The following is a 26176-nucleotide window of genomic DNA, read 5'->3' on the forward strand; positions in this document are numbered from 1 at the left end:
AAAATGAAAGTACAACTCTGACCACTTAGGTGACCAGTAATGTAGCTTATATAAAGAGTTGTAACGCTGCAACAAAATGGTGTTAATATGTTTTTTAATGTTGCAAAAACAATATAAAACGGTCTCTTTTGATACAACCTGCTCGAGATATTAATTTTTTGCAGTTTTATGGGAAGAACACAGAAAAAGCGAATTGAACTCCCAATCCCAATATAAAATATGTTCTCGCCCTCAGAAAATGGCTAAGAGTCCTTGAATGCACTCAAGGTATTTCACACAAAACGGCTTAAAAACGAGTGCGCCACCAGGATGTTTCCCCTGTAGTGAGCAGTGACCCCTGCTGTCTCACTAGTACTATTGCAGAACAAAATGTTTCCTAAATTTTTTCCTTAATAAAAGCGAGTACAAAATCGATTCTCTCACATGTGTAATGCACCGAGGGTGAAAAGCAGTATTTGCCTGTAATGCGAAAGCTATTTCTTTAATATTTGTTGTTTTTGAATATATCTTTGCAGAAGAATATGATATCTGCGTTGAATAACGCTGCATTCATGTAATGACTCCATAATAGGAAGAAAAAGTAAACGCTTTTCATTCGGCGTTTATGTGTTATTCGCTGGCGGCTGCCATAGTTCCTGTAGGCAATGCAATTGTTGGTATTTTTTTTTTTTGCTTAACTCTTTCTTTTGTTGTCTAATTTAGGCTATTCATGTACTATAATATTATAATATTAGCTGAACCTCTCACAAAAAAGCACTTTGAAGACAGGTACAGTGAAACACGGCACTACTTTTATGAGTTGATTGAGTACATGTATCCATGTACCATGCTGTGCTTTGTTGTGTGTTGTGGTATATATGAGCACATTAGGACAGATTCCTATCAACCGCGTCGCTGAACTGGTAACAGTAAACTTGAATTTGAAGTTAATTTTGCTCTTCTCGTTGTATATTGTTCAGCATTTTCGAGTTCACGTTGAACCCACCATATCAGAGCCGCTGCCTGTGAGCGACGAGAGGTATCGTTGCCATGGAAACGCGTCCCCGTGCGGCAAACTGACCTTTAATGGAGGCTCCAGGAAACACGAAAACGCACAGCATGAGTATAAAAATACATATAAACCGTGGAAATGACCTGGTAAGTCAATTTGCCGTTACTTAGAAATGATCCCCATAAACCTGTGAAATTTGCTAACACTGCGGCATAACAGTCTAACGGAAGTCTAAGTACGTGGTGTGTATGAAGTTTTTTTTACCTTAAAATTCACGAAGCAGCAAATTACCTTGATAACCCAACATTACCGTCCAGCAGTTCCGAAAGAAACTTTGACGTGTTCACTTCTAAGCTGTTATTGTTTTACAGTAAAAGATTATAGCTCACCTTAAGAGAGCTGTAATATTCCTTTATTCATAGAACCTGGAGTGCAGTATAGGAATATAGCATGCTATATATGTAGCTATAATTTTGTTGCAGTAGATTTCATTATCCTTATGTTCATGCGATTCAGTACAGTACATATATATGTAGGGATGAAATATATAAAGAATGTAATTTATAGAGAAGAGGAAGTGATCTATAATGGACAACAGTAGAAACCCTCTCCACATTCTGATGGCTGGCAGGTACCCTCTGTCCTCTCACCCCCCACCCATTTATTAGTTATCAGTCCATTAAAACAGTGAGCAAGTAATCTAGTACTTGGAATGTTGGTAGTTCAATTCTTGGATGTTCCACTCTGCATGCCAAAGTGTTCTTGGGAAAGGCATTGAAGCCAAAGTCCATCATCCATCAGTGTGTGCGTGTTAGTTTAAGGAAAAAGTATTTGCTTGTATGAATGAGGCACGTGGCAAGTAGAGTAGAAATGTGCTATATAAGAACCAGTCCATTTGCAATCTTTTATTGTATTGTATATCCCTCTTTTGAACTTTATTTATTTATGACTGGAGGAATGTTTGCTTTTTAAATGGAGCTGCTGGATACCTATATCTGGATATCTGTTTAATTGTTTTAAGACTTCTCAATAAGCTTTTTAGAGCTTCCCAATGAATTTATTATCTTTAATTGGTTCAGTTTTTTATCACTATATGAAATTAGAATTGTGTTTGTTAAAAAAAATAAAATTGCAAATGTTTTAGGTGGCTATTCTTTTTCTTTCTCCTTGTATTGTTACATAACTTTTACCACCACTTACCACCAAATATATAAAATAAAATAATTCACATTGACTTATCCAAAGAGAGACATAAAAGCAAACAACTTCCCCACAGAGTTATAGATCTTAGAAGGCTTTGGTAGCATGCGGTACTAATAGCTTACATGGAGACTGGTGAAATATACTTTGGATGTTATGCTAACTACATTTTACTTCTTCAACAAGTATCTAAGTGAATTTAATGTAATTAAAGCTTTATTTTAAAATGTGATATAATCTTAAGTAAATGTTTACCACTTGCTATGTATTTCTTTTCTTTTCTTTTTAGCAATCAAAAAAAGGAGACAGCTTTCAGAGTTTGGTGCGGGTTGAGTTTGATGGAACATTGCTGGGAGAGTCAGATGAGAAGCAGAGTAACCCCATGCAGGACTGTATTGACTATAAATTTACCTGCATCTTCCGCTGTCCAAACGACACTCAGGCTCTCAGTGACATTGCCCAAAAACCCATTGTATGTAAGTCGAGATTTGAAATATTCTCCTGTCTCTGATAATATGATGAAACTGAAAATGGCGCTAACCAGCAGCTGAAACATTTAATTTAATTCTATTTTCTTTCAGTTTGATCAACACATTTTTGTTGTGAATTACCTTGTGTAATTGGTGACAGGAATCTCCTTGATAACCAAACTTGCTAAAAATGTCCACTGTTGTATTTAATGTATATGGTTTTGTGGTGGTCAGTGACAGTGATAGAAGTTCTGGCTGAGGAGAAGAATGATGAACCAAGACAAGTGCCTCTGGGCCAGGCTGTTGTTGACCTCCTACCACTGTTACAAGGTACAGCTATAGCTATCTGGTCTTTCCATACCAGATCAGTCAGATCTGACAAAAGTTCCCACCTGGCTTCTTTATAATCAGATGACTTTTTTTTCTGATAAATGTAGCTTATTTATTGCTCATGCAAAAATTTAAATTCATACTATGAAAAGTTTCTGAATTAAAGGCCCTGGAAGGTGGGTTGAAATTTGGTACATTTTTGAGCCCCTAACGTCATAACTGTCGGAGCTAGCCATATGAAACCTTCAAAGCTGCAAAAACAAATTTAAGCTCTATTATAAACTGAAAACAACTAATTTTATTTTCCCTCACTTAGAGTATAACACTCCAAATGCAAAATCTAGTTTTAATTTGGCAGTTTTTTTTCTCTAACCAACCTTTAGCATCAGTGTACCTACAGTATCTACATTTACTTAATTTCTGATACCGGGCTCATGTTCTAGCACTGATCCCTTTTCAAAATTGGTTTCTAATATAGTCAGCATATCGTCCCAGCTAACAGCTGCTTTGTATGGAGGTCAGAAAAGCAAAAACTCATTTCAGAGAGCTTTTCTTAGCAGAGCAGAACTTTCATTTGTTAAAGTGATTTTCTCTTTGTCTTCAGGTCAGTGCAGTTTCTCATCGACAGTCTCTGTCAATTCGGTGGCCAACCCCCGGGCCAAATCCGCCCAGGACACCGGCCTCAAGGTCAGTTGAGGACTCTGCAGTCATTCTCTTGGAGAGTGAATGACTACACTCTCTGCTATTTTTACATAGCAAAGTAACCCAAATAAATTACAAGTGTTTTCGTGTATTTTTAATATTGACAAAAGATTGAACATCTTTAAATGCACTTAAAAACAGCACTGATCAGACATGCTTGCATATAGTTCTGACTGAAAAAGTGAATTAACAATTAAACAATTATTTCTTATTATATTGTATTAAGTCTAGATTACCAACACAGACTCTACAATTATTTAGCATCTATTGCCTTTTTTCGATGGTTACAGCTAAAGTACAATTTTAAACCAAAACAAATGCTACAATTTGAGACTATTTATTGTCTGGTCAAAAAGAAGGCTCCCAGGCTCAAGTGGTATCTGGTAAAAAAAAAAAAAAAAAGTTTAGTATTTTTAACACACTGACAGGTTGGGTTGAGTACATAAAAAGAGATTCCAAATATTAGTTTTGCAGACATTTTAAAATAATGCATTCAACACATTTGGCAAAGCCTAAGAAGCACACAGTGTGTTTTGTTAAATTAATACTAATTCCAGACATGTAGACACTTTAGTTATATATGAAATGTGTAAAATAACAACTAGAAACAATAGAAAGATAGTGGACAGTTGAAAAATAGAATTCACAATTTAACTTTTTTTGTACATTGTTTTAAGAGTGTATCCATAATGCCCACAGTTCCCCAACAAAGATAGGAGTGCAACCAGAATGAAGCAAGGATCCAGCCTTAAATGGAAAATGAAGGTAATCCCATTACTCTACAGGGACAGTTATAGTAAGCATAAATAAAATATCCCTAACATGCAGCCTCAGATGAGCCTTCAGGGGTTCAGGTCTATCTAAAAGTCCCTGTGCCCCCTTAGTTGAATTCTACAGATTTATGAGTAGAAGTCCAAATTAGTCATAGAGTTTGGTAAAGAAAAAGTAAAATACCAACATCACAGGTAAGTTGCTGCTCAAAATCAGTTTAATAATTCAGCTAACAGTAGCTTCATCCATACAGCAACGAGCATGACATCGGAGGGTATTAACTCTGGTGCCCATGTAAGTTGGACTTTGAGAAATACCCCTCACTTTAAATGTGGTATTGCGGTGTTATAAATTAACCAACAGCTTTTCTAATTAACACATTCATGGTGAGAAAGCCAAAGACCGGCACTTCATTTCATTTATCATGTGAAATGCTATGCTAGCAAGGTTCAACTCCTAATACTAAACAACCTTGTTGTTAGATTACAAATAAAATGTGGTATGCATCAAATAAAATACAGATAGAAATACAACAGATAAAAAGTGCAACAGGCCAGAAAAAAACAAACTAAGCTGTGTAATTATTGCGAATTACAGACCTATTTCCAAACTGCCTTTTATCTCAAATATTCTTGAAAAGGTAGTTTACAAGCAATTAATGTCCTTCCTAGAAGAACACGGTATTTTAGAAGTTTTCCAATCTGGTTTTAAAGCTTTACATAGTACCGAATCTGCCCTTTTAAGAGTTTTTAATGATGTGTTTTTGGCAAATGACTCAGGTGACTGTGTTATTATCGTGCTGTTAGATTTAACTGCTGCTTTTGATACAGTGGATCATAATATTTTAATTTCCCGTTTAGAGCAGTTGGTGGGTATTAGGAGTACCGCACTGCAGTGGTTCAGATCCTATTTGGCAGAGCGAACTTTCTCTGTGAAACTCAGGGAGTTTGTATCCTCTGCTGCTTCTCTTCAATGTGGGGTCCCACAGGGTTCAGTTTTAGGCCCGCTTCTTTTCTCTCTATATCTCCTACCCCTTGGGTCTATTTTCAGGAAACATGGGATTTCTTTCCACTGCTATGCCGATGACTCGCAGATTTATTTCCCACTTAAAAAGATAAATGGCTTCTCAGTAGACCCGCTGCTCAGATGCCTTGATGAAATAAGGGCCTGGATGGCTTTGAACGTTTTACATTTTAATGAACAGAGAACAGAAGTGATGGTTTTTGGTGGCGCTTCTGAGGCCACTATTATAGATCTTGGTTCGCTGGCACAGTATGTTAAACCAGTCATCACTAATCTGGGAGTTAAAATAGAGGCAAATCTTAAACTTGAAAGCCAGGTCAGAGCTGTTGTAAGATCTAGCTTTTTTCATTTGAGGGAATTAGCCAAAATAAAGCCTATCTTATCGAAACAGCATTTTGAGACAGTAATCCATGCCTTTGTTACTTCTAGGCTGGATTATTGTAACTCACTTTATTTTGGGGTTAGTGATGCGTCCATTAGGCGCCTGCAGGTTGTGCAAAATGCTGCAGCACGTCTTTTAACTGGAACAAAAAAGTCTGAGCACATTACCCCAATTTTAATTTCACTCCACTGGCTACCTGTACATTTTAGGATTGTTTTTAAAATTCTCTTATTTGCTTTTAAATCTCTTAATGGCCTGGCCCCCCCCACCTCTCGGAGCTACTACAACCATATACACCTGCCCGTTCCCTTAGGTCTGCCAATCAGCAGCTCCTTAAGGTACCGAAAACTAAGTTTAAATAAATTTAAAGGTGATCGTGCTTCTGCTGTAGTTGCTCCAAAGTTGTGGAATGATCTACCCTTGCATGTTAGGCAGGCCTCTTCTCTTTCTGAATTTAAAAGTTATGTTAAAGTGCTTTATAAATAAAGGTGGTATGGTATGGTATAAACTGTTAGTGAGTCCTCTTATCCTTTTCAGTGGCAATATGTTTTTGTTGGTTTATTTTCAGGCATAGATTGTTACATATACTTGTTATTTAGGAACATGTTCGTTTTAAGGTGTTGTTAAACATAAGTGGTTTTTTGCTGGGTTATGATAAAGAGAAAAAAACAGCCACTTACATGTATTATATGTTAAATATGTGAATTTACATGTGAATTTACATATAATGATAAAATGAGCTTTCATTGCACTCAGGCATTCGTTTAGTGTTGTGTATTATGGTTTGAAAAGCACTTAGAACCTAAGGATTTGTATTCAGTATGGTTAAAGCAGTATATCAATGAAAAATATAAACTGCTCTCCTTTTTTAGCTGCCTACCCTCGATGTGAGTGTCAGTGTGTTGGATCCAATACTGTCCGAGACTGACCGCTCAGCCTCTAATCTACTAAAGGTAACTGTGGAGACAGCCTACTCTGTCCCAGACTCATGGATGCTGCCATCTGGCCCTGCTCCCACTACCTTCACATACACTGCTGCCCTAGAGATCCCTCTTACTGCAGACGTGAGTGTTATACTGTGCTTTTTATGTGGCCTCTTAAGGCATACTGCTCTATTCACACTAGCTTAAAATGTCAATCTTTCCAAGGGTGACGCGTTTTTGACAAATGTAGCTTTACTACTGCTTTGCTCCCAGCAAGACCAAGTGCTAGTGTTCCCTGAAGGGCAGCTGAAGGCAGGGGGGCAGAGAGAAGAAAAGGAACGTCAGAAGAAGAGGCCCCATAGGGACACACTAGCTCCAGAGAACCACTACCTGCCTGGAGTCTTTTTCAAGCCAGAGGAAATTGATCAGGAGGATGGCGAGCTGACTGCTCGAGAGGTAAATACAAATGCAGCTTGCAGATACTACCAATAATGGTAGCTGGAATGTTGCAAAAAAAAGAAAGAAAGTTAAAAACACTCTTAAAGTGACCTTGAGATTTGAAAATCAGTTTTGTTCATCAGTTTCTTACCTGTTGAAGTTCAGGGTGTGCCTGCTGAGCTGGTATCAACATTCACTCAGCTTTAACATCGCCCTGGGTTCTTGGCCAGCTTAGCATTACCATTCTGTCTGTACAGATGCTTGCAAAGCAGCATAATGCTAACACAAGTTCCTGGATGCGGTTTGCACTTTACGATTGTGCTCTCGTCCTTTTGTGCAATAAAAATAAATGTAACGTCCATATCCGTACTACAGACCGTTGCATTTATTTCCCTTTTAAAAAGAAGGAAATAAAGTATTAATTTGCACATATGAGACACATGGAATTTTAGATTTGGATTTTATCGTATTTGCTACATCCACTAGATCACACTGATGTAGAATTCTGAAAAACAGACACATTTTCATCCATCAAATGTGATATACGTGGCATTACAGGGTTAGACAGAGACAAAAACTAACAAAGATGGGTAATAAGAGATCAGACGAACTGGATCAGATTCTAACTATCCCTGTCCCTAACAGGGACACCAACCCTTAGCATGTCCTTCTTCACTATATCCATGAACCTCCTCTGAGGTCTTACTCTTTTCCTCCTGCTTGACAGCTCCCTCTTTATATATTTGTCCACTCAACAAATCAAGAACTGAGGAAAATAATAAAACCCAAGAATCAATGTTGATAAACTCAAAGGAAGACAAAAACTCAGATAATCCAAAAAACACAATTCCATTGAAGATAACAGCATGTAAAAGCTTATTTATAGGCTTGTGGTGTAAATGTTCCCACAGGACCGGGCATTTCGTGATGAGGCAGAGACCACGAAGAACAGAGTGAGCTGGGACACAGAGATGTACTGCTTTCTGGACGCAGGGGGAACTACAAGGTTGGAGGCTGAGCATGCAAATCACTCCTTTATTTCTCTGTGTATGCTACCTGCTGGCTACAATTTTACGAATTTAATCTAGAAAGGGAAAGTCAGTCACCAGTTTCTTTGCTACAGAACACATGTTATAGCAGAGTCTAAGAGCAGGATTTCCTTATTCAGAACATTTCAGGCATGCAAGGAAATCAGAAAGTAATGAAAAAGGAATTTGATCTTATCACTGATTTTAGGCACACAGTGAGCATGTGATCTGTGCAAGTATAAGTAAATAGGCTTAATGCTTAGAGTAAAGGTCAAATCTATGAAACAAAAAACAACTAGTGCAGTGGTTTTCACAAAGGCCCACGTGAGAAATTGGGACTGTTGTGAAGGGCTGCACAAATAAGCTGAACTCAGTTATTATGCTCAATATTAACTGTATCACTATAAAATGCTACTGGTAAGAGTAGATGTTACAGCTAGACAACGAAAATGTGAAATATCCATAGTAAAAATTGAATTTTTTTTTTATCACAGTTTAATCAACATTTTCCAAAATGACACTTTTTTTCCTCGGTGAAAGAAATCTAGTCTGTTTTACCAACTCTTTGTTTGCTTGGCAGTAACACTGAAATTGAAACTCTCTCAAACAAATACATGAATCCACTCCTTGTTTCTCTAAGTATCGCCAAGACAACAATAGTTCTTAACTGGAAATCAAAGAAATTGTTACATATTAACATCCAGACAAACCTTCTCATTGAAGACACACATTTAGAAACCATCACATTCTTGCAAAAAGACAATAGAGCTGTATTTTATCAACATTTTAAACCCATTTTTTGAATTAATTAAACATGGTGATGATGATGATGATTATTATTATTATCATTGTTTTTGTTGTTGTTGTTTAGAACAATTTAATATGTGACCTTGGGACTGGTGGGTTCTGGAGTTGCTCACTAGGTGGGTTTAGGCTGTGGTGGGACCTCGTCCTGGACCTCCATCCACTGTGCCCCATCTCTCATGTTGTCGGCCAACTAATGACATTGTCTTTGCAACACATTAGGAAACAAAAATAAAACAAAGGAATAAAGAAAGGAAAAAAATAATAATATAAAACAGCTGTAATACACATGAAAGGGTAGGTTAAACATGATTAAAGTGGGATTTGCATCTCACAGTGTTTTTTTATTACATCACACAAGATTAGGGTTACCAAAAATATAGCAAGCTTTTAATATAACAAAAAAAGATCAAGGCAGTCATGTCAGTGTAAGCCGATATAGGTTGAATGGGTGCTTCTGGGTTGGGAGGTGTGAATGGGATGTCCCCTGGGCTGCACCCTCCATGCCTTTGGTGAATTGCTCTAGGATGATGGAAAACACAAAGAGAGAATATAAAATTGTGTGTATCAGTACTGATTGTAATTTCAGGTTGAAGCAAAGCATAACTAAGAGCAGATTGTGGCCAGTGGAGATCATGAGGTCATTGGCTCCATTATCAAAGGTTAGTATTCCTTTTTATTCTCTCTTCTTTGGTGTTTGGATTTCCAGTATTTAGGATATCATATGCAATAAGCTTAGAAAAAACAACATGTGATTTTAAGTCTAACTGAGATGGAGACCAGACCAGACCTGTGTGTGTTTGTGTGTAGTTAGGTGCTGAGGACTCAGAAATCCCCCACCATGGTTTGGCATTTATAGACTTTGGGCAGCTGCTGTATCCTGGAGTCCAGCGAATCCGAGGAGCATACAGCATTCAGTCTTTCTCTGAGGAAGATTTGCTGAATAAGGTTTCAGTAACACACTCACATCACTCATTTGCTTTAAATTTGGTTTCCTTGTAAAATATAAATAAAAACAGAATGGAGTACTTAGTTAATCTCACAAACCAATATTTTATTCACAGTAAAAATCAGAAAACAAATCAAATATTAAAACTGAGAATGTATATTTATGCGTAAAATATGAGTTTATGAATTTTGGAAATAATTTTACTCTCTTTATAAATACAATTTACACAGTGTTCCAACTCTGGGGTTGCAGTTGATATTACCTTTATTTAAATAGGGCTGTTAAATTGCTTTGTGCACTGTTTAACCCCTATTAAAAAATTTTTTTTCATTGATCTTGCACTCAAAGGCCAAGCGAAGCATCAGTGTTTTAAAGGAAAAAGCTAAGGAAGCTGCCAGCCAGGCCAAAGATATTGTCAGCTCTAACAAAGCAGGAAAGAACATGAATGGAAGCAACAAGGGACCCACAGATTCCAATGAGCAAGGCAAAAAGGTCAGAAAAGTTTTGATGGTCACAAGTGAATAATTCTTTAGAGTTTTTATAAGTTTTCCAGCATAAGCAAAGTCCAGCGGTTCCTTTTCCCCCTCAAACAATTAAACCGGACTTCACTTATAAGAATTTTTTTTTAGACCATAACATAAAGTTTTTTAAAATTATATCAGCAACATGCAAATCACAGTGAAGGAGCTGTGCCATTAACTGCAGCTGGCCTGCAGTAATTTATATGAACCTGAGCCACAAGTCAATGCAGAGGGAACCCTACGCTCCATGTAAACATCAACATAACTCTGCACAGCATTAGCGAAGAAATCAATAAAATTATCCATGTTCCCTCTAAGCTGCGCGTGTGCGCAATTGCGCACTGCTGGCACGGTCTCTGCGCATGCAGAACAGCTGATTGTTCTGTAAATAATTTGAAATGTTTATTTAAAAAATGCCTTGGCTGCATTTTTAGGTAAACAGCTGCAAAAAACTTTGTTGTTTGCATAACTCAATTACTTTTTTGAAGAAGTAACTATATAATTCATTGCCCAACACTGGTATATACTGTATTTTGCAGACAGAGAGTTACAGGACTCTCTCCCAGACCACAGACTCATACTCATAATACAAGTCAGAGCTTTATAAACAAAAACAAAAACAATACTTTCAATAGTGTTAACATACTACACAGGTCATGAACAAGATTTGTTTTTAATTTTCATTGTAAGTGGGCTAAAGCAGTTAATCAAAAGTAGTCTAACATAAATGTAAATGCTGTAATTTGATTATTTTAATAAACCATGTAACTTGGATGGATGCGATGCTGGTGTGACCGCAGTGCACACGTCTAATGTTGCTCACAGTGGTCCAAGGGATCGCTCAGGGAGTTTGTGCATTCGCTCAGAAACATGAAAAATTAGAGCAAACATTGATTAGGATAATTTACTGGAGACTCCGGTACCAGTTGCAATTTAGTACAGCTGAGCAGAGATCAGCAGCAGTAGATGCTCAAACTTACTGCACATCCTTGTTACTGCAATATATTATAAAGTCGTATTTAGCTGATGTGTTTTCTGTTGAAGCAGAAATTTGGAAAACTTTAACTCTTCACTTGTGTTAATGGCAGATGTATGTGGAGGCCAGAACTTATATTATCATTGAGATAGCCTTGGAGAAACCGCTGGTACCAAAACCATCACCAGAAGAGCTAGCCCAAAGGTAATGTGCTAATTAAACCATGTGGTGACTGAGTCTGACCTGCTTCTTTTGGCTCCATTATTAGATTGTAGCACCGAGATAGAGTTATACATTTATCAACACTTTCACACACACTTAAGTGTTAAATTCAGTAGTTGCCCCCTCTGTTTCTGACTGACTGTGAAACACAAATGAGTGAGTGTATTGAGATGTTTTTGTGTTTCTTGCAGGGTGGCGGCATTGATCCCTCCCAAACCTAAACGTCCAGCTGGTCCTAGTAGAGCAGAAAGAGTAAAGCACGGACACACACACACACACACACACACACACACACACACACACACACACACACACACACACACACACACACACACACACAATGAATTGCCCAATCGAGGAGATTTGCATGCTTGATGTATTCTCTCCACTGGTGTGTGCTCCTGCAGGCTGTGCTGGACTTCCACAGGCAGGTAGCAAACACGGTGTCCCATGTTTCAGAACAGTGTGAGGAACTATTTGGAACAAGTTGTGAAATTCCCCAAGACGACAGCTTGGAGAAAATGAAGATTCAGTTGATAGGAGCGCTCAATGACTCTGGGAGATACTTTGTCTTCAAGGAACAAATGAAGGTCAGACCAACTGCCCACATCTATGATGGATTAATGAAAGTTACAAGGACACTGAAACTATTTTTAGGGATCGATCTAATGGTTCTGGTCATATTCTTCCTCTACATTAGTGTCATTATTTCTCCACAACGGCTTGTGTATATTTCTGGTTTGTAGCATGCGGTGGTGAGGATCGTACGTGACAAGATGAGGCGGACAGAGCCATTCACGGATGATCAACAGCTGAAGGAATTTGCCAGCAAACTCTATGTCTACCTGGTTGATGAGATGCACGTTGCTATGAGCAAGGTACCAAACACACACTTTCACATACAGTCTGTGAGGACATCTTTTGACTTTTTTGTTTTATCCTTACTTCCTTAACAGATTTATTCTCCAGATGCTGTTGAGGGCTACCCAGATAACATCCAGTTACACTGTTCTCAGCTCTCACATTTTGCCAGAGAGGCACAGCTTACTGGGAATTACGAGCAGGCTGCATATTGCTGGAAAGAGGTATAATAACAATGCTCTAAAGCTCATTGCTAAAAATTTTTTGAAATAATCAGGAAGATTTATGTAAAAAAAAAAAACAGAACAAGGTTGACAGACAACTATGTTATGTTATGTTTGTCTGTTATTCTCAAGAATATTTATAATAATGTTATGTTTGAATGTTTTTCTTTTGTTTCGTCAAGTGGACACAAGTCACATTGCAGCACTGAATAATGATAATGGTTGTTAAAATAGATGAAGTGGTTTCTGATATTTTTTTATTAACCTGCAGCTAGTGGTCAGGCACCCAAATGAGCCCACCTATATGTTTGAGTGGGGGGGCCTGTACATGCTGACCGGAGACTACCTGAAGGCAAAAGAGTGTTATCATGATGCTGTGTCTATCGACCAAGTGCACCAATCCAGGTTAGAAATGCACTCCTTACAATATTGATCTTCAATCATTAATTTAATCAGATTAATTATTGAATAATTATTTTGGCCTGTATATTATTTATATATATATATATATATATTATAGACTGTATAAGTATAGTCTAGCAATCAGCTCATTTCTAAATCATGATGGTATATTATTTGTATATTATTATTTGATAGAGGAAGAGAGATATTTAGAGTTACTTCCTGTCACAGTATTCTTCATCTCCACTGTATTTTCTGACGTCACAAGCAATGAACCTACCTGCTTGTGTTTTATCTTTTATTGGAACATGGTTCAGTGGTTACTTACAATACAACTTTATTTGTATAGCACGTTTAAAAGAGCAGCGGTACACCAAAGTGCTTTACAATAGAAACACGAAAATTAAGACATGATTAAATAATAGACTATTAACAAAGTAGGGATTATAAGAACAATGTAACAAAGTTACTAAGAACAGATATAGCTAAAAGATAAAGTACCAAATCAGTAACCAAATATAAAATAGGGACACTAACTAGATGGAAAAGCTATGTTGAATAAGTGAGTTTTTAAACGGGATTTAAAAGATAAAATGGAGTCTGACGGACGGATAGTGATAGGAAGGTTGTTCCACAGATTAGGTGCAACCAGGGCAAAAGCACGGTCACCCCTAGATTTAAGTCTAGATCTAGGCTGAGCCAAGAGTAATTGGGCTGAAGACCTGAGGGCTCGCCCAGGGACATATAGACTAAGAAGATCGACAAGATAACGAGGGGCTAAATTATTTATAATTTTAAAGGTGAGCAACAATATTTTAAATTCAATGCGATACTTTATGGGTAACCAATGCTAATCAATAAGAACAGGGGTGATAGAGGCATGCTTTCTAATGCCAGTCAGGAGGCGAGCCGCAGCATAAAAAACAGGTCGTCAAACAGTTTCACGAGTTCAAGACCCATGTTTCTTTATCCTCTTCTTGCTCCAGCCTGATGATGTGTGGGGTATTGGCAGTGATGTTTGAGCATTACAGTGAGGCCCAGACTTTCCTTGAGCGAGCCACCAGCCTAGACCCTCTCAGCGTGGTGGCCTGGACGCTGCTGGGTGAGATGAGGATCTGTTTTGCTTCCTGCTGCTATTGTATCAGTGAACAGCAAAATGATACTACCAAACGTCATTTGTCAGTAGCTATTACTGTTTGTTGTCTACCCCCAGTGTAATGGAGGCCCCGCAGGTTACTCAAGACAGTTTGACTGTTGTGTGTGACTTTCATAGATTTAGGTTGGTTTGTAAATCTGTCTTTAAAATATCCATCCATCATCTTCAATTTAGGGTTGGGTGGAGCCCAGTTTGTCATAGGGTGAGAGACAGGGTAGACCCTGGACTGGTCTCTTTAAGAGTTGACACAGACTGAACAGACAAAATGATGAACAAACAAAAAAACATGAATATAAAACAATCTGTAACCTAAACACCCACAACAATAGTGGAAGAGGGATGCATGCTGGGGAACGTGGAGTGACCTTGTTGGGTGTTTGCTCCAGGTTTGTTCCATGTGGGTCAGAACGACTCCATCCAGGCTGAGAGGGCTTTTATGGAGGCCACAAAGCTGTTGAATGCAGAAGAGGCAAAAAAGCAAGAGCAGAGAGAGGAGAAGGGGGAGAACGACAAGGAGAAGAAACACGAAGAGGAAGAGAACAAGCAGGAGGCAGATGAAACAACCAACTCTCCCAGAGTTATGCAAGGTGAGGAAAACAAAAAAACAGAAATACAGACATATACAAGACAGTGTCAAGTGCAATAATGCCAGTCTATGCATGAGTTCAACCCATTCTTTTCCACTGAGCCCCATCTCCCTGTCAAGGAACTACTTTCGTTACTATTCTGTCTGCTGGGGCTCTCATGCACTTCAGCCCAAAGGGCACAGGGCAGAAGAAAATAAACCCTTGGAGTAACTGATGTTACCTGACCGTGTAGCTTTATTTTTCTCCTTTACCCAGAACTTGTTGACCAGGATTCAGAGATGCACAAAGAAGAGCCTCCAGCACTGAGTGTCAGCTTGAAATCAGCTCCTGCTACTATTTACACACAGACCATCCAATTCCTGCTGCAGAGCAATGCACTGCAGGTAAAACATACCCAGCGTGTTGGTTTGTACAGCACTGTGTTATCGGTTTATTCTGTTACCGCACAAAAAGGGGCATATTACATTTGGCAATCTGCAATTTCAAAAGACACTTGGTTTTAGAAACATGTGTTAGTGATATGTGTTTTATGAAAGTATGATAGCATCAGTTTATTATTTTGAAAAAATATTTGATTTTTCTATGTATTTATATTTTTGCAAATTTAAAAAAAAAGTTTTATGTAATATTGGGAAAAATAAATGTCTAATTTTAAAAGCTCTGAACAGTAATGTTTGAACAAAGATAAAACAAATGAAAAAAGCAATGGCAGAAATCAGAGATGACTGTTTTCTGTTGTCAGATGGCAGAAGTCGCTCTATCCGAGGAGCTCCTATGTTCAGATGGCGGTCGCAGTGCTTCCTACTTCATTCATCTGGCCCAGTTGCAGCTGCTCAAAGCAGACTACTGCAGTGCTGCTGCCAACCTCAAAGAGGCACTGTCCAGCATAGATCAGGTACTTCCACACTACCTCTGGCTACAACACGAGTATTGACTGGGTGAGGAATATTACATGAGTGTTCAACTGCATGTAGGGCATTACTTGTCCAGAAAGCATTTGGTGCTCTGTTTGTAAAGTGTGAAACCTGCAATTTATTGTCTAATTTATCATGCTATTCTTTTTTTTATCTTCACTAAACACCAAACAAATGAATAATAAATAAATATATTTGTTATTTTTATATTTTCAAGGTGCATATTTATTGTATATGACAAAGTAATCAGTTACCTGTTACTTTTTGATGCTCACCTTCTATAGATATGCATGACAACATATTCCAGTGTAGGATCAATTACTACACATAATATACATAATTTGTAAGGAGCTGAGTGTTATAAAAATAATTCCCAAAATCTAAGTGAATTGAAATCAGACCTAGTTTTATTCTTGAGATCATTCTCCTTCTGCTGGTCTAACAGCACAGATATACACCGAAGCTAACATCTGGTCTTCTCCAGCATCATTGCTCTAGTTCAGGGGTCGGAAACCTGCGGCTCTGGAGCAATATGCGGCTCTTTCGCCCTTATACTGCGGCTCCGCGTGGTTTCGGAAAATAAATTCGATTTATTTAACTGAAGTGTATTTTATTTGTGTTAGTTATTTTTTAACTTGTAGTTCTAAATTGGAAGATTATTGTGATCTTGAAATATAAAAATAAAGTTATATTTCATTATTTTTCGTCGCTCAAAATAAGCGCCACACTAGCGGATACTGGTATACCTGCTGAAACGGCGTGCATTTATTGTGACGTTCAACCCCGGGTAGGCCAAGTATGGAGAAATGTAAGAAAAGAAAAATATCTGAAGAAAATAGAACATTTAATGATGCCTGCGCAGATTAATTAGAATTTACTTCTGATGAGAGTGGCCTACCAGTATGCCTAATTTGTGGATTGTTGATCTTCGGATCCACATACATATGTGAGCAGCTATTCTCCACCGTGAACTATGTTAAAAACAAATATCCCTCATACCTCACAGACGACAGCTTACAGTCCTACGTAAAGATCAAAGTTACTTCATACAGCCCGGATTTGCAGACGCTGTGTGCAGAGGTTCAGGAGCAGAAGTCCTATTGTAAAGACATCACGGCAGACCCAATAATGTTTGCATGAACATGTTTTTCAGCATCTCTTTATTGACGACTTTTCACACATGGTTGCTGTACACACACAGCCGGCTGTAGCTTTCCAGCACATAGCCTGACACATACCAGTATAACAGCTGAGAGAGCACAGACTTTAAAGTTGGAAAAGAGAAAGATCACACAGAAACAATCTCCAGCATTGCTTCGTTGACCCCGGACAAAAGTGACAAAAACACAAGCAGGGATCGGAAAAGGCCATTAACAGCAAATTACACTGCAAGAATTAATTAAGCTGCTCTTATATCACTTTGGCTTTTTTTTTTGTTTTGTTTTAATTTTCACTCCCCCACCCCAACCAGTCACAGCAGATGGCTGTCCCTTCCTGAGCCTGGTTGTGTCGGAGGGTTCTTCCTCTTTGAAGGGAGATTTCCTCCCCACTGTCGCTAATTGCTTGCTTATAGGGAATCATCTGATTGTTGGGGTGGTCAAAACTCCAGCGGAACTAGCAATTCTTGTGAAATTTTTTTTAAAAGCCTAAAAAAATAAAAACAACCTATGAATATTGTCTTGAACTTGGCCACAATTTTGCTTAAAATCCCTAAAGTAATCCCTGTGTCAAGTTCTTACCAATATTCAAAGCGGAGCAGCAGACAACTTACCATCACATCAGTCCTTCAATCAGACCTAATTCGATAAAAATTGGAAAAATTTTTTCGATGTATATTAAAAAAAACAGCTTTAAGCATCAGCTAATTTTTGTTTGTAATTCTTTTTAAATATAGTGCTACCCTTTAGCCTCCTAGTAGACATACCTGTGTTATAAATGTGAAAATCCTCTTAGTTTTTTATTTATTTTTTTTTAGAAAAGTTGAGCTCTGACCTTGAAGTCAAGATCCCTGAGATTTAAACCTTAAAGAGATTTTCAGCAGATCCAACCATGGTATTGATTTGAAAATTCTACGTTGCCTCGTACTTGAGTTATTGCATTTACAAACTTGGGTGTCCACTGCGCCCCGCCATATACCAAACTCAAAAGATTAAGTGCTGTTTTTTTTAGTTCTTTCATAAGGTTTACAACACACAAATAAGAAAAATAGGAACACTATTGTCATTTTTGACAACACTATTTTCTTTTGTCATTTGTGTGCACACAGTCTGTGTCAACACACAGGGGAACACTGACACTTCATAAGATTTTCACTGTGTTTGTCTAATTCAGCCGCAACTTTCGGATTTTTCACATAACAAGCAGCATGGATTTTGTCCCTCATCATTTCAGCTGGAAGCACTTTATAAGGTGGTCTTTCACGTGGACATTGATGTTTCTAATCCTGGAACCCTGGGCAGTTTATATAATAAGTTTCATCCAGACTGAGAAATGTGTCTAGAAGAATCATTCATCAAGCAACTCTGCTGACTATTGACCCAAAGAGTCTTGCCCACTTTCTCACCAGGATCCTGATGCATGGGCTTTGAATGGTCACTGTCACTATCTACGAGGGGAGTTCCATGAGGCTGAGGAGAGCTACGAGTGGAGCTTCAAATTCCAGCAGAAGCCATCAGACTCTCACATTGTCTTGCTCCGCCTGGGATCCAGCTACTTTATGCAGGAGAAGGTCAGATATTGAGACAGGCATCACTGTCTGATCAGTCAGACAGTTACTCATGTGTACTGGGTCTGCTAGCATCTATTCACTGTGTGAGAGTTTACCTCATGCATTTTTCAAGAAAGAAACAAAATGGACCAGCCATATGTCTTGGACAGCAAAACTCAAATGTGACTTAAAACACCTCATGTGAAACCACAAAGTTATATAGTGTAACTCTGTCTTATTTTTTTTAACTCTCAGTTTCAGGAAGCCAAGGTTGTGTACCTGCAGGCCTGTGAACAGTCTCCATCCTGCCTGACCTGGCTAGGCCTGGGCGGTGCATGTTACCGGGTAAAACTCTTACCTTCAGAATATTGATGGGAATGATCGTATTAAACTCAAAAAAGCTTCTATGTTGTGGCTTCAGAATTCTTTTTGTTATATGGAAAATAAAATAAAATTGTAAAACCTGTGATTCCACTCAGTGTATGGTTCAAGGTTTTAAGTACACGCCTGTTTCTATTGTTAAAAGAAATACTTTCGAAATACTAGCTTAAAAGAATAGTTGGTTTGTTTTGAAAGGAAGTCACCCTTTGTTGTTTCAATGGGCATTTCTGTCTGTTTAGTTGGAGGACTTTTGTACAGCTGAGGAAGCTTTGACTGAGGCCAACCATTTGGACAACCAGAATGCAGAGGTCTGGGCTTACCTGTCTCTCATTTGCCTCAAGGTGAGTGATGATAAAACACTAGTAATGTCATTATTAATGTCCTCCGTTGTCTGTATTTCAAGATAATCTCGCGCACAGTGGCCTGACACATCCCCTTTTATGAAGACTACAGAACAGTGTGTCTTTGTTAGAAATTAAAAAACAATCTGCAGGAGTCAGAAGAGCTGACTGGTTGGGGTTATGGTAAGAATTGAGTCAGTTTAAGCTTTGGAATAAATGACTCTTCAGGATGAGGGATGGGTTCAGAGTAAAAAGCCCTAACCTCCATAGAATCTAACACCAACATCCATCCTTTTGCCCTTTGGTAAAGCCAATGCTTTAGTTACTGACCACACTTTAATGAGACACCAATTAATTTGGGAAAATGCTTGTGCAAGTAGACGCTGCATGTCGATCAATATGATAAATGGCTAAAATCAATTCAGGAATGCAGACTTTGAAGTAGGACATTTTAATTGAGCTCTCTTTTAACCTTGACACCTTGCCTTCTGCACATGTGAAGTACTCACAACATATTACTGAGTCTGTGATACAAAAATCTGCAGAAATTAGTAGTCTGATTGTGACTCATGACATGGAACTGAGTTCTGCTTCCGTCACGGTGTTTAAAGATACTGGACAAAGTGGCACCTTCTAAAATTAGAAAAGACAGCATCGTTAAATCATCTCCTTGGATCACTAAATCTATTTGCAGTTTTTTTGGCTTTGCCTTAAGACTGAGTACCTGTGGGAAAACCACAAAATGTCCTATTTACAATAGGAAAAGGGAATGCTAAGGTTCTATTTGACACTGAGAATAACATTGTTTCTCCTCCAACACAAAGTACACCAGGTTTTTCAGAAAAGGACTACAATGAATGTAAAAAACTTTTCCAAGGTAAGATCAGTGGTCAAAGAGAAAATACAACTCCCACAGATCGCCCTTTCGATCATAAACTCTCACACATCCCAAAATTGTAGAATATTTTCACCCACTTTCTTTAGCTTATGTATGTCAAACACTACTCCAAATTAAACCCTCAGCAAGCTCAGCCAATGTCTTAAGTTTTTGACTCCATTTGGCCCTCTGTGGTCAGGCTGTGTCCTAAAGTTCTTTAAACAGGTGGTTATCCAACCAGGTTTGAAAAAGCTAAATCTGGACCTTACACTAAACACCAGCTATAGACCTGTTTCAAAACTTCCTAAATTGCTAAAGTATTACAAAAAGAAAAATAAAAGGTTGTTGGGACAGGAAGGTGTTGGAGAAGCACAATATTCATGATAATGTTCAGTCTGGTTTTAGGAAGTTGCACTCCACAGCTCTCCTTAAAGTTTCGATCTTTGGATGGCTGCAGATAAGGGTGATTGCTCAGCCCTTGGTTTGCCTGACCTTATCTCAGCCTTTGAAATGTCAAATCTCCATCAAATCTTAGTCCAACAGTTAAACTACATGGTAGGGATCTCTGGCTCTTTCTTAGAGTAAGTCACTTCATTTCTTGCTTATAGAACACTTTTGTCCTCATTGGGAAATTTTGGGTTTGAAACGGCTGCATTTCCATGTGGCATTCTGCAAGGATCTGGTTTAAGTTCCTTGTTATGGGGCAGCGATAGCTCAGTAGTGGAGGCGGTCAGGGGTTCAAATCCACCGAATGGCTACCCTGAGGTACCCTTGGGCAAGGTACTGTCTCTACACACTGCTTCCCGGGTGCTGGATTGGTAGCTGCCCACTACTGAAGATGCTCGTTGATGCCTTTATCTCCACCTGCCTAGACTATTGCAATGCTTTGTTTTTGTGTCCGTTTAAAGCATCTATTAATTGCTTCCAATCTGTCCATAATGCTGCTTCAACACTTTTAGCTCAAACTCACAAGTTCACTCATTGTTAGATAGTTCAAAATCTTGATTCTTACTTCTGTGACCTTACAAGATGAGGCCCCTAGTTATATCATCAATCTTTTCAATCTTGTCTGCAGATAAAGGTCTCCTTGTGATTCCACATGCCCGTATGAAAACTAAGAAGGATTTTGCTTTCCAGACTTTAGTGCCATAACTGTGGAACAGCTTATCGCTTTTGCTGCACACCACTGACTCTGTGGCATCCTTTAAAAAAAATGCCTAAATGCATCTATTCAGACCAGCAATTTGGTAAAATTTTTGTTTTGTGTTGTTTTTCTTGATTCAGGTATGTTCGTTTGACTGTATTTTTAATATTTGTGTAAAGCACTTGTCTTGAAAAGGAGTATACAAACAAACTTTACTTACTTACATAACTAAACACATGGTCTGCAACTCAATTAACACTGATGAACCTTTTGTTTTCAGTCTGGCAAAAAGGAGGAAGCAGAGAAGTTTTATAAATATGCAATACGGGTGAGTTTGGTTGTTTTGTCAGTCACTGTAATTTAACATATCAGTGGGCCGTTAGTGATTTACTATTAATTATCCATGTTTTAAATTCTATATTAAGTAGTGATTGCATTAAGTAGACATGCAACATTAATACTGAATATAAAACAACAAAAACAGCTTCTCTGTGAGTTCTCTGTAGCATTTGATTACTAAGGATATAGCTTTCCTGCTGTCCTTGATTTTCTCATAAATTACGTTAGAGCCCTGTAATCCTTTATTTTGTCACAGTGAATCAGTTTTACTAAATATTGCATCCTCTTATCCAAGGTGAATTTTACATTAAGATGCTGGTTTCTTGAAAAAAGAAAAAACATTTTCTGTTTTCTCGGTATCCACAGTTCAACCTACAGATGGAGTCACTCCACAAAGAGTTTAAAAAGTTGAACAATCAGCTCCGCTTCCATCATCTGGAGTCATGCTTTGAAAGAAGCACTAAAGCAAAAGAATAAATCATATGTCCAAGTATGTACGCATTATATCTCAATGACCAGTATTTGAAACAACATTTTATTGGGTTTTCAGCATGTGTAGTGTATGAAAATTAAATACAGAGAGTTCAGATGTACATGATGACTTAGATTTCACAGACAGTGAGGATAAGTAACCGCTTGAGCCATAAAAGTTAAGCTCTGATCAATATCAACACAACAAACACAGTTAAAGCAACACCATAATCTCAAATCTATATAAAACAATTGCAATATACTGTTGTTTTTTTTTTGTTTAAATACAAAAACAAAGAAAAGAAAGGAGGCTATATGGTGACTGGTACCAGCAGGATATAAAACATTTACTATTTCACATTTGATGTCAGGAAAACAAGCCCTCATGACACTTTGTGGTGTTTTTGTTCTAAGACACCTTTCTAAATTTTGGCACAATCCTCTCTGCGTTGAAAGGAAATGTTGTGAAATATTGATTTGAGCTTGTCAAATAGTTCACGAAGGATGTGTGAGAATGGGCCTTGAATAAATTTCCTTTAAAACCAAATGGATTACAGTGACCAGTACTTTCTTTTGCATGGGTTTTCTTTGTAACATACTGTATTTTGATATTCTTTTAATGCCGTTTTTAAACTCGGCATCTGGGTGTTGGTGTGAGCTATTGCAGAGAAATCATTGTCTGACCCGTGAAAACATATCTCTCAGCCACGATGAATCCTCATAAAGGCGAGGGTCACCCAGATACTCTGAGGTCCTCTTGTAGAAGTAGTAGTACAGCACAGAAGCTGCAAACAGGAAATTATGTTAGGAGCCTTCAACATATACGGATATTTAATTTGCAAATGTCTGTAAATTAGAAACATGACTGATGTGAATGTAGATTTTCATATCAGTGACTCTTTTGTAATGTGTTTGCACAGTGATCAAGGTTATTCAAGAGATTTATGTGATTGCAAAATAAACAGGGAGAAAACTTGAAAATTCCCACCAGTGTTTAAAACTGAGTGAGGTAATGGCAATGCTTACACACCGAGTAACTGTCTGGACAGGTCTTAAGTGGCAGACAAAGCAAAGACAACAAATAGCACATGACTCTTCTCATACGCAGATCACCTACAGAGAGTAATGCCAGCTAGACAATGCAGGCTTTTATCCACTTATGAGCTTATACATGTATAAAAATGGCACCCACATGGTGATGAGATGTGATGTCACTGTCTGGAAGAGTAACCAGTAACAACAGGCGACAGGTAAAGGAAAAATAAAAAGGTGGGTGAAATGATCAAACAGTTTACTAGGGCATTTATGGGTTGTTGTTTTTTTTTGGCTTAAATCTGTACTGCTGTTTTGGACTGCTTCACCTGCTTGTATTGTCTCCATGTATTTTCTCCTGTCTCATTTGTAAAATCTAAATTTAATTATTCAGTCAAAATGTAAACATTTTTTTAAATGTTAATATGTACAATCAGATTATAGAGTGGAAAAATGCTAACCTTTTGTATTGTATACTCTTCAGTGTTTACATGAAAACATTCTAAATGAAAAGAGGTACATTTGGTTGCATGAACTTGTTATCTTACCAGCTCTTTGGAACACAAAAAGCACCTGAAGACCGTCGGTCCAAATAAATCTGTTTGTATTTAACCAGCGCAGATTCTGAAAGGAATAGAAGGATGACAAAAAGGCCACTTTGTGTTAAATTCGGAGATGTAAAGAGTTTGTACATTATAGATAATTTAACAATTACAACCAGAATGATGAGAAATGCAAATGTTATTTTCTCAGTCTCATATAATGACACATTTTAACCAAGTTTTATCTTCTTTTTTTTTCTTTCTTATGATGTTTTTCAATTGGCAGTTATTAAAATCAAAAGGAAAGCATTTTAAATGTCTGTAAGCTTGTTGTACAGTATCTCCCCAAAAAAGTGGCATAAAAATGCGAATTATCCAATCCGGCATTTTCGCCTTTGTTTTTAACGACGTACCATAAGCCAAGAATGGAGAATGATGCTGAAGGTCAAGTAAAGAGCAGATAGCATTAGCATGGTTCTAAACCGCTCCAGCAATATGGCGACCAGTCCAACCTGGAACACATAGGTGTTGAACAGCATCAACAGAATGATGATCAGGTTAAACAGGGTGGCAATGTCCTGGATTCTGTTGAAGAAAAGGAAACAGTATAAGCAGCAGAAAAAACAACGACGAAAACAGGAAGAGCTTGTCGGCAGGATTATTGTCTTGTCTAAAATACATTTTACTTCAGCATTTCAAAAGATTCAGTGCGGATAAATTGAGAATTATTTCCCCCCCCTTGAGCTAGAGGCTGCGTTAGGCTGAAACAGTGAAAACGTTTGACGTACATGAAAAGTACCAGCTGCACAGCTGGCTCAGTCCTCAGCAGCTCACTGAAGGAGTTGACAAACAGGTCAAAGGAGAGCAGGCTGAGCTGGATCAGTAACACCAGAGAGTAGTTGCTGGTATAGAGCGTCTCCGGCCCGAAGGCTGGGCGCCCGGGCGGACTGTGGTTCCACTGCGGATCCAAGGCTGCACTGCACCCTCACACACACACATACAAACATCAATCGAGTTCTTTTTTTTGTTACAGTTTTGGGGTCTCAGTAAGGCATTCAAATGTCTCCACTCTCGATTCCCCAAATGTAATTAAAACATGACTGATGCCAAATGAAGCATATGTTGTTCAAATCAGTCCTGTTCACTGGGTAAAAATGTATGTCCTTTCAAAAGAGGGAAGAGAGTCCGTTTTAGGGGTGAGCTGCCAGGAAGTCGACATGTCAGAAGTGCTGATTTTTATAGCTCCAACACCAGCAGGTGTGGTAGCACGGTACCATATTTGTTGTGGCTGAAACAGCAAGGACTCTGTTGGGCCTCCATATCAAAACCGATGAGACATCAGCACCGCAGTGAAGGCAGCAGAGATCCTGTGGAAGGAGACAGATTAGTATTCTGTGACAACCCTTCAGGGTACATGCACACAAAAAAAGGCCAGTCTCATTTTATAGAAAAGCACCCAAACATTGTGCAAATTGCCATTTAACTGCCTTACACTCCTTCAGCTGCTTCGTACTACAAAACATCTCCTGCCCCAGGTAAGTTACACTTTTATACCCTGAAGGGAGGGATACCTTGTTCAGAAGTGACAGTTTTATTGGGAACCCACACTGCTCTAAGGCAGTCCCAGACTTCTGATGCCAGGAAAATATAGAATAACTGCTAAGTCAATTCACATAAATGGGAAATGTGCTACATTTCTAGTGGTTTCTAGCTAAATTTGACATGCAGTTTAGACTTCTGCCATCTGCTTGTTGTCATTAGTTTTTATTGAGTGGACAGTGTCCAAAGTGCTAATCAAAGCATGAGAAAAAACAAAACAAAAAACAAATCAGAACTAACTGACTAATTGTTTGTCTTTAAGCAGCTTCTCTCTCAAAAGAGCCCCATTTTCTGATGACAGAAAAACAGATTCTGATTTATTTCTTCCCGGCACATTTTATCCATCACATTAGGAAAAAAAGAAAACAAAAACAAAACGTCTTTACTCGATTGTTATAGAGAAATAGGTCCTTTCACTACTGTTGTCACCCCTCTGTGTATTTCTTAAGTAGGTACTTTAAAATCTTTGCCTGTGCCAGGATCACTATCCAGCAGGATCCTTCACACCGACACCAGGTTGATCCTCTTATGATCCCCGTATTTATGGCTTGGCATGGCCCTGACAGGTGTGAGGAAGATTAGGACTATTTCTAAACCCTGAACCATCAACTACGAGGCTACTTCTTCTTGAAAGCTGTCCCACTAAGTTTCTAGGTTAGCAGCCCTACCTACTCCTTGGCAAAAACTGCTTTAGCAGTATGAACTAGAAAATAACAACATGTATTGAATGCAAAATTTTTTTAAGTGCAGTGGACAACAACATATATGGACTGTGAGCAATTTCTACTATTTTGTTAATTGATCAAAACGATCAAAAAAGTATATACGTCTAAGACATAATGTTTTCCCTGTGTAAAGAAACGTGCTGT

The 26176-nt window shown here is 38.2% G+C and overlaps 2 protein-coding genes across 3 annotated transcripts; one reads left to right on the plus strand and one right to left on the minus strand.

Annotated features, from left to right (window-relative positions):
- Window positions 1–667: 667 nt before the first annotated feature.
- cfap70 (cilia and flagella associated protein 70) lies at window positions 668–23046 on the plus strand. 2 transcript variants are annotated; one of them, XM_087840788.1, is made up of 27 exons: window positions 668–768; window positions 960–1137; window positions 2481–2667; window positions 2896–2991; window positions 3596–3678; window positions 4393–4458; window positions 6742–6933; window positions 7066–7248; window positions 8142–8236; window positions 9652–9724; window positions 9873–10010; window positions 10360–10503; window positions 11621–11712; window positions 11922–11982; window positions 12138–12320; window positions 12477–12608; window positions 12687–12815; window positions 13087–13220; window positions 14204–14319; window positions 14760–14960; window positions 15216–15343; window positions 15703–15855; window positions 18441–18602; window positions 18837–18926; window positions 19202–19303; window positions 21605–21652; window positions 22030–23046. In XM_087840788.1, the coding sequence occupies exons 2-27, from the start codon at window positions 1066–1068 to the stop codon at window positions 22138–22140; spliced, it is 3171 nt and encodes a 1056-aa protein (XP_087696914.1). In that variant the 5' UTR covers window positions 668–768; window positions 960–1065; the 3' UTR covers window positions 22141–23046. The 2 variants fall into 2 exon arrangements, with proteins under 2 accessions (XP_087696914.1, XP_087696917.1); XM_087840791.1 differs by lacking the exons at window positions 21605–21652; window positions 22030–23046 and adding an exon at window positions 21256–21576.
- LOC102790175 (transmembrane protein 138-like) lies at window positions 22180–24250 on the minus strand. Its single transcript, XM_006793955.2, has 3 exons — window positions 24122–24250; window positions 23715–23790; window positions 22180–22919 (listed from the first exon to the last, which is right to left on the minus strand). Exons 1-3 carry the CDS (start codon window positions 24245–24247, stop codon window positions 22807–22809), a joined length of 315 nt encoding a protein of 104 aa, XP_006794018.2. The 5' UTR covers window positions 24248–24250; the 3' UTR covers window positions 22180–22806.
- Between the last annotated feature and the right edge of the window lie 1926 nt (window positions 24251–26176).

This window comes from Neolamprologus brichardi, chromosome 1 (genome assembly GCF_056152115.1).
Source record: "Neolamprologus brichardi isolate AB-2024 chromosome 1, ASM5615211v1, whole genome shotgun sequence".
Classification (NCBI taxonomy): domain Eukaryota; kingdom Metazoa; phylum Chordata; class Actinopteri; order Cichliformes; family Cichlidae; genus Neolamprologus; species Neolamprologus brichardi.

Bases quoted from the DNA above. Each gene is read 5' to 3' on its own strand.
- cfap70 (XM_087840788.1), top strand. From the start codon at position 1,066: ATGGAGGCTCCAGGAAACACGAAAACGCACAGCATGAGTATAAAAATA. The intron at 12,321-12,476 runs GTCAGACCAACT...TCTGGTTTGTAG, and splicing joins TCTTCAAGGAACAAATGAAG to CATGCGGTGGTGAGGATCGT. The intron at 12,609-12,686 runs GTACCAAACACA...CTTCCTTAACAG, and splicing joins TGCACGTTGCTATGAGCAAG to ATTTATTCTCCAGATGCTGT.
- LOC102790175 (XM_006793955.2), bottom strand. From the start codon at position 24,247: ATGCTGTTCAACACCTATGTGTTCCAGGTTGGACTGGTCGCCATATTG. The intron at 23,791-24,121 runs GTACGTCGTTAA...TATTCCTTTCAG, and splicing joins TTCTCCATTCTTGGCTTATG to AATCTGCGCTGGTTAAATAC. The intron at 22,920-23,714 runs GTAAGATAACAA...TCCTGTTTGCAG, and splicing joins TTTTGTGTTCCAAAGAGCTG to CTTCTGTGCTGTACTACTAC.